The sequence below is a fragment of the Embiotoca jacksoni genome, unplaced genomic scaffold (genome assembly GCF_022577435.1).
Source record: "Embiotoca jacksoni isolate LCO1_2020_lvr unplaced genomic scaffold, fEmbJac1.0.p SCAF_6, whole genome shotgun sequence".
Classification (NCBI taxonomy): Eukaryota; Metazoa; Chordata; class Actinopteri; family Embiotocidae; genus Embiotoca; species Embiotoca jacksoni.
The window spans coordinates 11,155,303-11,169,867 of record NW_027185414.1 but is presented as its reverse complement, the minus strand read 5'-3'; the positions used below and the strand labels follow the sequence as shown (position 1 = coordinate 11,169,867).

Genomic DNA, 14,565 nt, shown 5'->3' with positions numbered 1-14,565 from the left:
ATGATCTAAACTCAAATAAAAAGTATAGATTAAAGGTCCTTGAACCTTGATTCTTTTTGTCAAATTCTGCTAAAAAAAAAAAAAAAAGAAAAAAAAAAGGTGAAGACAGAACCTCCATGAACATGTCTAAGAGTATAGTACGTGAAATATTTCAGTTGTATTTCAGTGGTGGTTTCTTGTGCTATATGAAATAACTTTTTCATCATAATTCTAAACATTTAAATCTCGGTTGATGTACACTTGGTCTACGTGCCTCCCAGGTGGAACAAACTCAAACGAGGAGAAATCCACTGTCTGCACCAGGATCTGCCCGTGTGCCAGCAGATAAGACAAGTCTATTTGCAGAGAGGCTCACAACTCTGTCAACACAACCTACCAACAGCTGAATACACATTACTCATGTTGTTACCACGAAGCCTTATTTTGGTAAGATGCACAGAGTGAACATTGATCCCACCAACCTGCAGTGAGCAGTGAGCACTTCAGAGCCCGGATGCAGCTGAATGCATGAAGCAGCAGCACCACCTGGTGGGGGCCTGACACACTGCAGAGGAGCAGCTGGTGAGACAGATTGTAAGCAAATGTGACCTGGTACAAGCAACAGAGTATAATACACAGTGACAGAGCAAGAGATGGAACTCATCTTCCCACCACCAAGTGCTTTTAATTTAAGACCCCTGCATCCAAAACTGCATCCACAAAATAAAAAAATCTTCCACAATTAAAATCTATTAATATTTCACTTTATTTGTCTTCACATAGATGTATAATAATTTAGCAAACACAAAAATAATTAGAAATCTACCATATATGTCATCACATACAAGTTAGAAAAAAAACAATAGAAACTCCCAGCTGTGGTTTGTGTCAACACGTGGGTCCATTATCAGCTGATGCACCCTTCAGCCCCTTCAGTGTTTTCTTTATTCTGGAGTGAAGTGAGGTGAATAGCAAATACAATTTGTAACAAAACTTAACTTCTTTCCATTTACTTTCATTAGAAATGGTTTGGCAATATTACGCCACACAAAAGATGTTCAGAGACGATCTTCGAGGCATCGGTTCAAGTAGAAATTAGCTTTGAACTGTGGACTAACATGTCACCATGACATGAAAATCGAATGGGATTCAAGTAAAAATAACAACCTGCTTTTCTAGGTGAAATTAAAATGAAAAAAAAAGAGAGAAAAGAATAAGAACATCTTCCATAATAAACCCTCCTATGGTGGATATGTTGATTAACATGAAGAAAGGAGCTCAGATTCTGCTTAAATCATCTCTAATCAACACTGGATTTATTTCGCTCGACAGTCAATGAGCATGTCTGCTATAATTCACTGATTCAACAGCTTCCAATCATTGAGTGATTGCAATCTTCTAATTTTCCTTGAGTGGTCAAACAATTCAAATGTTACAGAGAAACTTGTTTCCAGAAAGTTCTTACTTTGTATTAGTTAACTACAATTTTAACAATTGCTGTTAGTTATACACCGACTGGTCCATCATTCATATGTGATGATTTGTAAATGTCTGTGTTTATGAGCCACGACACAGTTTCATTTTCAACTGTTTGTTCTTCATTAAGGTCTTTGTCCTTGTTGTAGATGTATCTGTAATATGCACTTGAATCGACAAAAGAGGTTTATCATTCAGTGATTTCCAGGATCAAACTGGGCGCTGTAGCTCCACATGACACAGCATTTTTTTCCTAAAGTGTACCTCTAAAAACAACCCAGTCCTAAATATAGAGAATTCAAACTCAAGACATTTGGGTGTCTGGCATAAAAAGAAAAAGAAAATCCTCTGAAGCGGTGCTCTCCAGACTCACTGAGCAGTGAAGAGGACTTTTACAAGTCAAATATTTACTGAGGAGAATCAGTACTTCTCAGTGAGCCTTTCCATGCCAGCTATAATATTTAGCTGGCTTAACAGCATTGTGGCTAACACGTAGAGGATTTTAGAGCTGTTTATATAGAATTTAGAGCTGGCCAAGTGCACATGGTGTAAACAGCAAGCAGTGAACAGAGAGTGGCAGTGATAATCCTATCATAGACTGACATATGCAGTGAGCAGCGCTTTACATTTACTTGTTTTTAGTTGTAAAGTCAGTTTTCCATACCGTGCCAAGAAGGCTGAGTAAGATTACAGTCTTATTTGCCGTGAAGATGATGAAATAAAATGATAAAGGATTTATGGATTTTACACAGGAAGATAATTGTTGAGATAACGCATGTCTTCTGGAGAGGAGGCAGCGTCTGAAGACTCCTCGGTGGCAAGGCACCGGGGCTGGATGAGATCCGCCCTGAGATGCTGAAGGCGCTGGACATTGCTGGGCTGTCTTGGCTGACACGCCTCTTCAATGTCGCATGGGGGTCGGGAACAGCACCCATGGACTGGCAGACCGGGGTGGTGGTTCCCATTTTTTTTTTTAAAAAGGGGACCGGAGAGTGTGCTCCAACTATCGGGGTGTCACACTACTCAGCTTCCCGGGCAAAGCTTATGCCAGCTTGCTGGAAAAGGAGACTCCGACTGTTGTCGAACCTCAGATTCAAGAGGACAGTGTGGATTCCGTCCCGGTCGTGGACCAGTTATTTACCCTGGCAAGACTACTGGAGGGGTCCTGTGAGTTTGCCCAGTTCGGCTGGCCTGGGAACACCTCGGGATCCCCCAGCATGAGCTGGAAAATGTTGCGGGGGAGAGGTAAGTCTGGGTCAGCTTGCTTGGCCTGCTGCCACCGCGACCCGACCCCGGATAAGTGGAAGATGATGGATGGATGGATGGATGGATGGATGGACGGACGGACGGACACACAGACCACCTCAGACTTTGATGACGTGCCTCCTGAACTTTTCCTCCTCGAGGGCCGCAGAGCATCATCCAGTAAAGAGGCTTTTCAGCAGGCTTCACTCAACTCTCCCCAAATAATGGTGCAAATTTTATTTTGTCTGACGTACAAATATGGTAAAGTTTTGGCAGTTTCACGGCAGACAGTTAAATCTTGGGTGAGAAAAACGAATTCCAAATGTAAAAGAAAACCACTCCCATGATAAACATGATTCACTGAGGCAATGTCCCTTAAGAGAATTGCCAGTTCTAGATATGTAGCACCTCAGCTTTGATTTTCAATTTATCACTGTATTATTTATGACAAATATGCGTATATTCATCAAAATATATTAGGGTTGAGTCCCGTTTTACACCACAGTGTAAACACCACATATAGCTGCTCTCATTTGTTTAGACTCTAATAGTAAGAGGCTCTGCATGTAAGCTTCAAGTCTTAAAAACTCTAATATAGACACAAATACAAAACAAATATACATTTAGCAGTGCTGTATAAATCAGACTTGACTGTTTTTGGTTTTTTTATGAAAATCAAAGTGAGAATAGCAGAGAGTAAAGGAGACATACTGTCAAATCCTCTCGTTTGTCTGAAACTACAGAAGTGACACCGATTTAAATCCCAGTTGGCTGTGAGCCTTCCGAGCGAGTATCTGTCTTCTCGTATCTCCTTCAGACTTTCATCCCAGGTTTCTTTTTTAGTGCATGAGATATTTTCAAAACGGTTTCGAAGATTTCACTGATCCACATTTCAGTGTTCTGGTGTCTTCATGTAATGCTACACTGTAGTTTTTTCAGCAGTGAAACAATGAGGGAAGTGAGAGCATTTTTGAAAATCCCCTTATGTTTTTCACTGGGTTCCCAATCTGCCTCCTCTCTTTCTCTCTTTAGTTAAAAATTGTACTGTCCTTCAGCTTTTATGTCCGTCTCCTCCCAGCAGCTTAGGGGGCGTTTCAAAGTCAGTTTTACCCGGCCGCTGACCTCACCTCCTGATTTCTTCCTCTTCCTGATTCACTCACCCGTCCTCTCAGAGAAGTGCTCGCTGCTGTTCTTCCTGTAGAAACGCCTGTTTCTCCATCAGTTTCCTGAACCGACCCTGCCTGTTTCCGAGCAGCTCTGTGGGGTGTCCGCTCTCGGCTACACGCCTCTGGTCCACCACAGCGACAGCATCCGCATTCTTAATGGTGGACAGACGGTGAGCGATGATCATGACACTCCTCCCTGTTGATTGGGGAAGAAGAGCAGGAAATAAGAAGAAGTAATGTTAGCTTGATTAATACTAAATTAGCGATGGAATTTGAAAGGCAGAGACAGAAAAGACAACAAACTACCTTCCATCAGACGCTCCAGGGCCTCCTGGACAAGGAACTCATTCTCGGTATCCAGTGCACTAAAGACAGACGGTTGTTTTTTTTCAATAAAATAACCAAACATGTATCTCAGTAATAGCATCATAACTTATCTATAGTCTGTACTCCTGCCCTGATGAGTAAGAAAATGACAAAAGGATCAACATAGGTACTGTCTCTCTCACCTGGTAGCCTCATCTAAAAGCAGGATCTTTGGATTCTGTGGAGACAAAAAACACAAATGATGTTCAAGACACTGATTGAGGAAAGCTGAGACTAAAGTAAAGATCCCGTTTCATTTTAAAGCTACTTTCATTATTCAGCAAATGGAATGATTAAATACAGATGATGAATACAGTCAAAGAAACAAACATTCATGATTGGATGACCTACACCAGTTGTTTTACTGTTACCTGGTTAAGGGATAACAAAGTGCAGATGACAGGTATGAGCACAGCTGTGCATGTAACAGTGTAATAATCACATTGTTGTATTTACCTTGAGCAGAGCTCTGGCTATGGCTATTCTTTGCTTCTGACCACCTGAGAAACAAACACACAAGTTAACCATATGCATGTGTCTAAAGGCTACGTCTAAATAACGTCTACAGTCTGCATGGAACTGGGCGATTAATAAACAGTAATAACATGTTTTATTTCAAAGCCCCTTTCAGGACACTGAAAACAAGCAGTTATGGAGGAGATCACAAAGATACACGGTGGAGTTGCAGCAACACGAAACCGGAGCGCATACACAGAATACAAATGCCTGTAAGAAAATGAGAGGATTACTTTGAGTTGACAGTTAGAAAAAGGTAATTTATTGAGTATGTATTCTCAACACTGGGTATATACAGTATTTACAACCCTGGGAGAGTGATCACCAAATGAAAACCTAAATGACTCCTTCCAAAAATATCCTCAGTAGCATCAGCCTTGTTAAAACTCATGGAAAGCTGACTGTTGGGGAGTGAAGCAGGTGTTGTTGTTGTTGTTGTTGTTGTGTCTCTGCCTCTGTTCCTCACCTGACAGCAGCACTCCTTTCTCCCCCACCAGAGTGTCAAAGCCCTGAGGAAACGCCTGGATGAAGTCGTAGGCGTTGGCCACTCTGGCTGCGCTGTAGATGTCCTCTGTGGTCACAGCATCTGGGTCCTTTGCACCGTATGCTATGTTATCTTTGATGGAGCAAGAAAACAGCACTGGCTCCTGGGACAGAGGTGGGAAGAGGAGGAGGGTGAGGAAGATGAAGAGAACATTTGACCACCAACTGTAAATGAAAATACACATCACACTGTGTATAATAATTGAATGTGTGTGGAGTGGGTTATATCTGTAGTATAAAGTTAAATGTTGATTTATTACCTGGCTGACAGTTCCAATGTGACTTCTGAGCCAGTAGGGATTTAGATCCCTGATGTCATGACCATCTATAGTTATGATACCTGGAGAAGAGGGATTCATTCTTACAGGAATGTAACTACCACTTGACATACTCTTATATATTTCAGTGTTTAATAACTGATCAGTAGCTGAAGTATAAGTGTAAAGGAGAAGACGGAACAAGCTTGCTCTCACCAGCATCGGGGTCATACAGTCTGAGCAGCAGTGAGACCAGAGTTGACTTCCCCGAGCCACTGTGTCCCACCACTGCCATGATGGTACCAGCAGGGACCAAGAGACTGAGGTTCTGGAATATAGGAGCCTCCTTACGTGTTGGATAGGCAAAAGAGACGTCACGGAACTCTAGCTGGCCTTTCAGCTGGTCTAAAGGAAGGACTTGGCCCTCTGTGGAGGAGCAGACAAAGAGGGACACGGAGACAGAATGGGTATTTAGCTCAACTCACCGGACTAATTTAATATATTAATCAAATTTCAGAATAAGAGGCGGAGAAATTAAAAAAATAAAGCTACTAGATGGTCTTTTAACACATCTCAAAATGTAGCTTGTTTATCACATTTATTAACGGAGTAGACAAAAATAAGGAAAACTCTAAGACTCTTTCTGTTGACCTACATTTTACAATAAATACAACACACTTTTCAAGCAATAGGTAGCCAATCATGCAGTGAGGTGACACTGTAATGCAGCTGTGTGTGTGTGTGTGTGTGTGTGTGTGTGTGTGTGTGTGTGTGTTCTGACCATTTAGAGGAAACTCAGGCTTCCTATCCAGCAGCTCCCACAGTCTGGTTCCAGCTCCAAAACCCTTCATCAGCTCAGAGTAGAATGAACTCAGACCTACACATCAACCAGAAGAACACAACACTATTACCAATCATACACAGACACACAGATACCCTGTACAGATATTCGTAAGCGTGAACATATATGTGCGTGTTACCTGCGATACTGATGCCCACCCAGAAGGTGTACATGAGGAATGATGAGAGCTCTCCCACAGTTATGTGCTGACTCGCCATCAGAAGGCCTCCTTTGTAGAGCACTGACAGGATCATGATGTTACCACTGAGACCAGTCTGAGAGACACACACACACACACACACACACACACACACACACACACACACACACACACACACACACACAATGTTATTAAATTATGATAACATCTGGTGTCACTACTACTCCCTGATACTCTATGTCCCTGACACAGCTCTGATTATACTGATGACTGCTTATCTGGGAAATTGCTAGATGAGTCAAGTGGACAGTTTTTCCATCCTCTCTTTTGATTTGATTCCTGGAACAAACTACAATTCACAAGGCACAAACAAAGACACATTTATTACCTGATAGTAAAATTAACTTTATAAGATGTGGATCTGAGAAACAGCAAAGGACAGGTGCTGCTACTGCTAATGATATATTTTTGTGGTTGCAAGTAACAAAACCCCCTAAATATAGTCTTGCATGTCCTCTGTTGAGCTCTACCAAAACAGGCTGTTTTGCTCCCGTCTTTAAGACACATTGCTATCAGTGATCCTTTCTTCTGATTGGCTGACTCGTTTCTGGTTAAAGCACGCCCAGTTCAACCAACCACAGGTTGGTTTTGTTGCTTGCTGGACCTGCAACAGAACAATGACTCTTGATTTCTTCCTCCTGTTCTTTAGTGACATCTTAAACTGACAGAAATCCAAATCGCTCGTCCAAATGGCATCACTGCTGAATACTGGCTGTGAGTGTTTGACACTTTCACAGTATGAATATTGTACCTAAACTGCTTTATAATCACAAAATATAATCAAAAAAAGAATGGAAATCTAAATTTTACAATATGGGGCCTTTGCTTTTCATTAAATATTTCCCTAGGAACAACTAATCATTTGAAAAAAAAGTATATAGATTTCCAAATGTTTAAGAATATAAACCTGTTAAATAGCTGGAAGGCGGACAATGTTGTGTTAAGTTGTTTCAACACTGTTTTAAACCTTTAATTCACACATGTGGGTCCATGTCTGTTCTTATGTGAAGAACTGGACAACATTTTCTTTGAAATGGTGAAACGTCTCGTTTGTACAGAGATGTCAACCACTGCGGTATTGTGACAAACCTGAAATATGGTGGCGAGAAGCAGAAGCTCATCTACAATACCTTATTTGCTAACTCCAGATTTGGTTTGCATCACAGGACGCACACACACAAACATACAACCTTACCACTCCAAAGAAACCCGCTTGCATTACGGCCTCCTTTCTGGCCAGGTTGAGGACATGGTCTGTCTTCTCTGTGTACATGTCGACCTCTGACAGCTCTTTACCAAAAGCCCTTACAGTCCGCATGTTGCTGATTCTTTCCTCTGCCAACTACACAAACACACACACGCACGAAGACAATTATATTAGGACTTCACTGATTGGAAATCAAATTATCAACAAGCAAATTTACTCCAACTGCAAATTTAATCAAGTTACCACAGGAAGTGTAGTGTTAATATAACATGTACATAAGACTGAGGACTGGACAAACAGCACAGCTTCACTAACCACTGATATGACATGCTGTTTTTTTCTCAGAGCTTCATTAAAATGGCATTAGGAAAATCCCTGAGCATCTTTTAATGCCAAGGATTTGATTATAAAATTACATACTACATTACATTACATTACATACAACTGTTTAACACACCACACCCACATACTACTTCTTGGCAGCTTCCTCAGTCTGTTTCTGTGCACTGTACCTGTGTCGCCTGTGCCAGTGCATCCTGTGTGCGTTTGGAGATGGAGCGAAGGTATCTACCATAGATGATGGCAAAAACGACTATAGGAGGAACAATCAGCAACACAAAGCTTGCTAGACTGGGAGAGATGTAGAACTAGAATAGAGAGAGAAAACAAATCCGCAGTTAGTGGAAATAAAAGTGGAGGAAATAAAAAGAAAGGAGAAGGAGGCGTGGAACATAATGAGGTTCACACCGAATGGCTCCACATTAACAACATTGTATTGGGGAAATTTCAGAGTCAGATGTGTCAAATTAAACTTGCAATGTTAAGGTTTTGACTCCTCCTCTTGCAGTAAGAGGAATTATAAAAACAATGTCGACACTGCTCACATCACAGGCCCCACCGTAACACACTTTGTTGCTGCTGTTAATTGTTTTGAGCGTCTCACACACACACACACACACACACACACACACACACACACACACACACACACACACACACACACACACACACACACACACACACTCTCCCCATTCCGTGCTGGTGTGTATTTTGGTTAACCAGTTTTACAACAGTCCAATCGGAAACTAATCTCACTGACAGGCAGCGCAGAAGGAAAAGACGCAGATAATAGAAAATCACAGCTACTTCCTTGTCGTGAACAATACAAAACTAGACATGCCCGCACTTAACTCTGTCTTCGTCTGACATCATGATCTTTCAATAAAGTGACATTTCAAATTAAAATCACCATTCCTCACATTTAAAAGTCAGGCTGATTAAAATAAAACCACTTTCACGTGCTGGTTTCTGATCAGACCAAGATCATTATTTTCACGGCTCATAGGACATTGAGCGTGCCCTTATTTTGTAATAACTGTGTTCCAATTATTTCACTTTCATTCAATATAATATCGCAGTTATTTCCCAGAATAAATTATGTCTGATCCCTCATTCAGACGTGTCCTGAGCGACCACAGCAGAGCCCTCAGAGGGACATCCTCACCATCATGCTGACACCAACAACTGCCTGGGCGACAGCTCTCATCCCGTCCGACAGGTTGTCTGTGATTGAGTTGCCCACCACGGCCGTGTCAGCTGAGAGCCGGTTGATGAGCTCCCCCGTCCTGTTCCGATCAAAAAATGCCACTTCCTGTCTGAGGATGGAGGAGAAGACGGAGGCACGGAGATTACGCACAATCTGTTGGCCTGAAGTGAGAAGAGAGACGGCATTAGTGAGGAAGATGGTGACCACAGCAATGAAACAAGAGACTAATTCACTGATGAGTTGATGATCAGTTCCACATTTGATTGGCAGACAATTGATTGATCCAGATAGTCATATAATAAAAATACAAAACTCGTCTAAAGCTTAACGTGCTAAATTGCACACATGTAATGACACTTTTGAGAATATTACTTTAGGCACTCATAATGAGCATTTGGCTAATCGGAAAGAAAATAACCAATTAACCGAATAAAAGACTACAATTGATTGAGTGATAAATCAACATTTTCGGAGATACCGTTATTTATTTTTTGACATTAATCTCGGGTCCCCCTCGGTTCAGAAAAAAAAAAAAAAAAATGCCAACCAGCACCTCTGAAGCGGGCTAAAAAAAATACATCAATCTGTACACAAACAGAAAGTTTGCCAGGACACGTACAGAACATCCAGGAAGCGTCTGTAACAGAGATAAATACAGCATGTCATGTTTGTTTCGAGCCTCCCTTTCTGTTTGCTGCAGCTCAAGTGGCCTCTTCCTGCTCGAGTTTGCAGTTAGGGAGGCTCCTTCAGGTGACGTAGTGGCACCGGTGTGGGCCTCCACCACTGCTACACATACCAGCCTGGTTTCATTGTCTCACTCCACATCATTTGGTTCGGTTGACTTCACCTTCCACCTTCAACACTTGCATACACGTTTCTCACCCATCACTGATGCAACTTATCGTCACACCTCATGCTTCGTTTATAGTTTAACTTTGTTAATTTGAAATAAAACTGTCCATTGGCATTTCAACCCGTCTCGTCTCCTCTTTGTCACAAGCGTTGAGTCGGTTTGTGACGTGTTCCAGAAAACCACAACCTATAATTATGGCATTTTTGTTTGTGAAAGAAATGAGATATAATGTGTTAGCTAGCGAGCTTTAAAAGGTGCCGGTAGATTAATTTTGTTGAACAGAGGAAGGCCAGCTGTTTTCCCTGCTAAGCTAAACACCTCACCTGGTTTCATACTTAAAAAACAGAAGTGAGAATGGCTCTCTGATCTCACTTAATGGTAACGTTCAGACTATCTCTTGCATGGATACCAATTCATTTTTTACTTTAATTTCTGGAGGAGGAAAAGTAAAAGGTGAGGACCTGGAGGACAGATGACAGCTTTCTCATATTCTGTTCATTGATGCAGACATCAGCGAGTTTACCTTTAGCTGTACATCTTGAGTTGTATTTATTTATTTTTTTTGACCTGTTGACTGAACATGAGTCGGTGCCTGTTTTCATCATGTGCTCTGTAGAGTGACTCTCCCTCCTCATCTCACCTGAAGACTGCATGAGATAGACTCTGGCGGCATTGGCTGCTCCGCCACACAGAAACAGTCCTGTCAGCATGACACACAGCGAAGTTAGAGAGGCTGCCATTGTCTCCGTGTCTGTTCCACTGGTGTAAATGGTGTCTATCACTCTGCCCAGGAAGAAGGGAGCCGACATCGTCACTGCACTGGAGACCGTCAAGAAGCCGACGGCAGCTGGGGTGGATACAAGAAGAGACAGACAGCCGCAGAAAGATTAGATTAGAATCGAAGCAAAAAAAAACAACAACACACACTTTAGTTGAAAAAAATAATGGTGGAAAGCAAAACTCAGAGCGACAATTAATAATTAATTTGGAATTATTACAGCAACCCCCAATAAACACCACTTCTCGGGGTTGTTTTTCCAACCACACTTAAAACAGAGCTCTCCAGGCAAACATTGAAGAGAGCCGAGAGGAGCAGAGAGTATGAATGACAGAAAGGCAGAGTTAAGTGACTGTTGTCACTAATTCCCAAAACTGGGAAATGATGGCTGTGCATCTGTCTGCCAGATAAACAGGAAATTAAGGAAATGCTGTAAACACATCGATAACTTAAAAATCCAACTAAGTATTTACACTTGTCTTTCTTCCTGAGTTTTGAAACAGAGGGCTTACGCAAAAACAAAAACAAAAATCATACAAAGCCAACAACAGTTGCTCCAAAACAGGAAGTAAACACTAGTTTAATATATGAGATAAACTTTACCAAGCACAAGTAAGATTCATGAACTTCTTCCTGTGCAGACAGTTATTTTTCCTGTGTGGGAAATGATGATGTAAAAAGGTGATCACATCCCTTGATGAGGAGAGGAGCATAATTACAGCACACCATCAGCTCTGAAGCTAGTTGAGCTTTACTGACAAAAGTCAACATATTAACCCACAGCGTCAAGAGGGTTGCCTTTTTTTCAGTCCAATAAAGGTTTGGGAGTCTCAGTCTGAACTACGGAAAAAAACATCATAATAAAAGTGAAAACTGTATTATCATCAGTGAAGTTAAAGCCTTTTTTTTTTTTTTTTTTTTTTTACAAAATTCAGTGAGGACCCTGTGAGGGGAGTCAAGGATGCTCGGTGATGCAAGGGGACATAAGTCGGCCCTCAGTTCATAAGTTACCTGACAGTCTCCATCTCTCCGGGTGAGCAAGTCTCAAAATCCTATTGACATCTTCCAGGGGGATCGTGGTCGGTGTCTGGGCACTCTCCGTGTCCGCCTCGCTCTTCACTGATGAGGCTGAAGAGCTGGCGAAGGCAACAGGTGTGTGTGTGAGCGTCCGTGCTCGGGCCGTCGGTGCGTGTGAACAGAGTACGGAGAGACCGGAGAGACCGGGGAGACGGGGGAGACTGGGGAGACGGCTGCACGGCAACACCGACACGAAGGAGCCGGGGGAGCCGAAGGGGAAGGGAGGTATCGGATGCACGGAGAACTTCACCCCGCTCGACTGTCTCTTCCTCCGGACGGCAGTCGAGAGGGTCGGCCGGTGGTCCAGCCATATTGTCCGGGGCTGGGTCAGCTTTAGCTTGGACCAGTGCACCCTGTGTGTGCAGCTCGACATGCGAACTAAAAGCCGCATCTCCGGCGTCGTCAGCTCCCGATTCCCGCCGACGCAAAGTAAAAACAATCTCAGGTGTTTTCCAGACAGACTCGGCGTTTCCTGTTGGGTCGGTCCGGTGGGAGAAACCCCTCCAGCGTCGGTGACCTCCTGTGTGTCCACCGCAGTTCAGCTGTGCAGTTGTTGCCGCTACATGGTCGAGTTTAGACCGTTATTGTGTGTTTTTATCTGCGCCGGACAGCCGCCTTCAACCCGGGTTATTATCTCTTATCGCCGAACAGCTACCGACACCCTGCCTGTCACAGTCATCTGTTGTGTGCCGCTGAATGTTTGTTCGGCTTCGGCGGGTGAGAAGCGAACACAAGCAGCCGAAGACCGACGCGCACCAAATCCGCTCTGAGGAATAAACCCAGGTTTACCTGAAAGGTAGTGATGTTACGAGATGTGCCGACGCTTCGAAACGTGTGTCGAGTAATGGAGGGTGCATTTCCTGGAAGAGTGTGTCGAGGCTTGCTTTCATTTAGGGGAGGAGCCAAAAATGATGACGTCCGAAGCCTCGCTGCCCGGCTGTACCACGTGACTGCTTCGGGAAGTGGTTCAGATTTTGCCGGGAGGTTTGACGGCAATATGAACCCCTCAGGCTCCGTTCAAAATGTGGAGAGTTGAGGTCAGTTGAGAGTTTGGATAGTTTGGAGATTTAGGAGAGTGAGATAGTTTGGAGATTTAGGAGAGTGAGGAGAGAAGGAGAGGTGATAAGATGGAGCCAGATAGGAAGAGGAGGATTTCCCCTGTGTGGGAACACTTTGATTTGATAACTCCTAATAAGGTAAGCTAAATCTAACTCTATTTCAGACACATTAGGTTTGCTTATCAAGAAATGTATTTTTCACAGTTTCTTATTTTATTCAAAGGTGAGGTGTTTATTGTGCTCCAAGGAGTTGGGGTACAATAACAACACCTCATCCATGCTGAGGCGTTACCGTGCCTTGCATGAGAATAAGGAGGAAACTGGAGCTTCACCCAGCCAAGGTAAGTCATTACAATATTACAAATGCACCATCACAATTTTTCCCTGTTCACTTTTGTTTATTGTGCAAATAAAGACAGGTAACAGACACTGTATTTATTCTCTTTTAACCAGCCACCAGAAAACAAGAGCTGGATGAAGCCCTCGTCTCCATGATAGTGAAGGACACACAGCCCTTCAGTATTGTGGATGATGTTGGATTCAGGGCATTTGTGTCCAAACTGGATCCTAATTATGTTCTCCCTACAAGACAGGTATGTATGGGTGCATGCATGAAACAAATGAGTACTTTATTGTGTCTCACAGTTCAGCACTATATATTTTTTCCTTTAGGCTCTGAAGGCCATGGTGGAGGCCAAGTATGAGTCAGCTAAGGAGAAGGCTAAGGCTAAAGTGGAAAAGGTGGCTGCTGTTAGCCTTACTTCTGACATGTGGACATCCACAAAACCAAAAACTGTTGAGAAACTGTTATTTCTGAATAAAAATGAATAAAATGTCCCCTGTCCTGTACATCATTGTCCAAGTTACACAAGCATATTCAGTCCCCTCTTCCTAGTTCCTCAAGCACTTCCACTGTCCTCTGCCTGCTTAAGCCCATGCCATTTTCCTAAAGTGACAGAAAAACATTATTACATAACCTGCCATATCATATGATACTACCATTTTGGGAAAATTTACACACACAGAATACATTCAAAAAATATTTTATTATGCACATATATGATAATTTATGTACAGAAATTATTTGGTCATACATTTTTGTAATTCATAGTCATTCCCAACAGCCATAACAGACACAAACATTCAATGCATCACATGTGGTTCAGATACAGCTGCCTGTCATTACACACTTGGCCAGTAGGTGGTTTCGTGTTCACATGAAGCTTCGAGCAATGAACCCTTTCTCGAACTAATTGGCTGAAGTGGTTCGATGCCTCATGAGGCTTCATCTCACCATCACTACTGAAAAGGGGCTGAAAGCACAGAAACGTGAAAGGTGACCCTGCTTCGGTCCACATGATTTATCCTCCTCGACGAGGAATTCAACGACTCATATAAGCTAACTTCTCCAGGCGTAACCAAACAAACCCAGATGGT

At 42.7% G+C, this 14,565-nt stretch overlaps 1 protein-coding gene across 1 annotated transcript; it reads right to left on the bottom strand.

Annotated features, from left to right (window-relative positions):
- Positions 1-727: 727 nt before the first annotated feature.
- Positions 728-12,963, bottom strand: abcb10 (ATP-binding cassette, sub-family B (MDR/TAP), member 10). Its single transcript, XM_069173828.1, has 14 exons — positions 12,005-12,963; positions 10,856-11,062; positions 9,321-9,523; positions 8,329-8,463; positions 7,805-7,951; positions 6,529-6,664; positions 6,330-6,425; positions 5,765-5,974; positions 5,552-5,631; positions 5,215-5,395; positions 4,689-4,732; positions 4,376-4,410; positions 4,173-4,231; positions 728-4,062 (listed from the first exon to the last, which is right to left on the bottom strand). Exons 1-14 carry the CDS (start codon positions 12,459-12,461, stop codon positions 3,869-3,871), a joined length of 2,184 nt encoding a protein of 727 aa, XP_069029929.1. The 5' UTR covers positions 12,462-12,963; the 3' UTR covers positions 728-3,868.
- Positions 12,964-14,565: the final 1,602 nt, after the last annotated feature.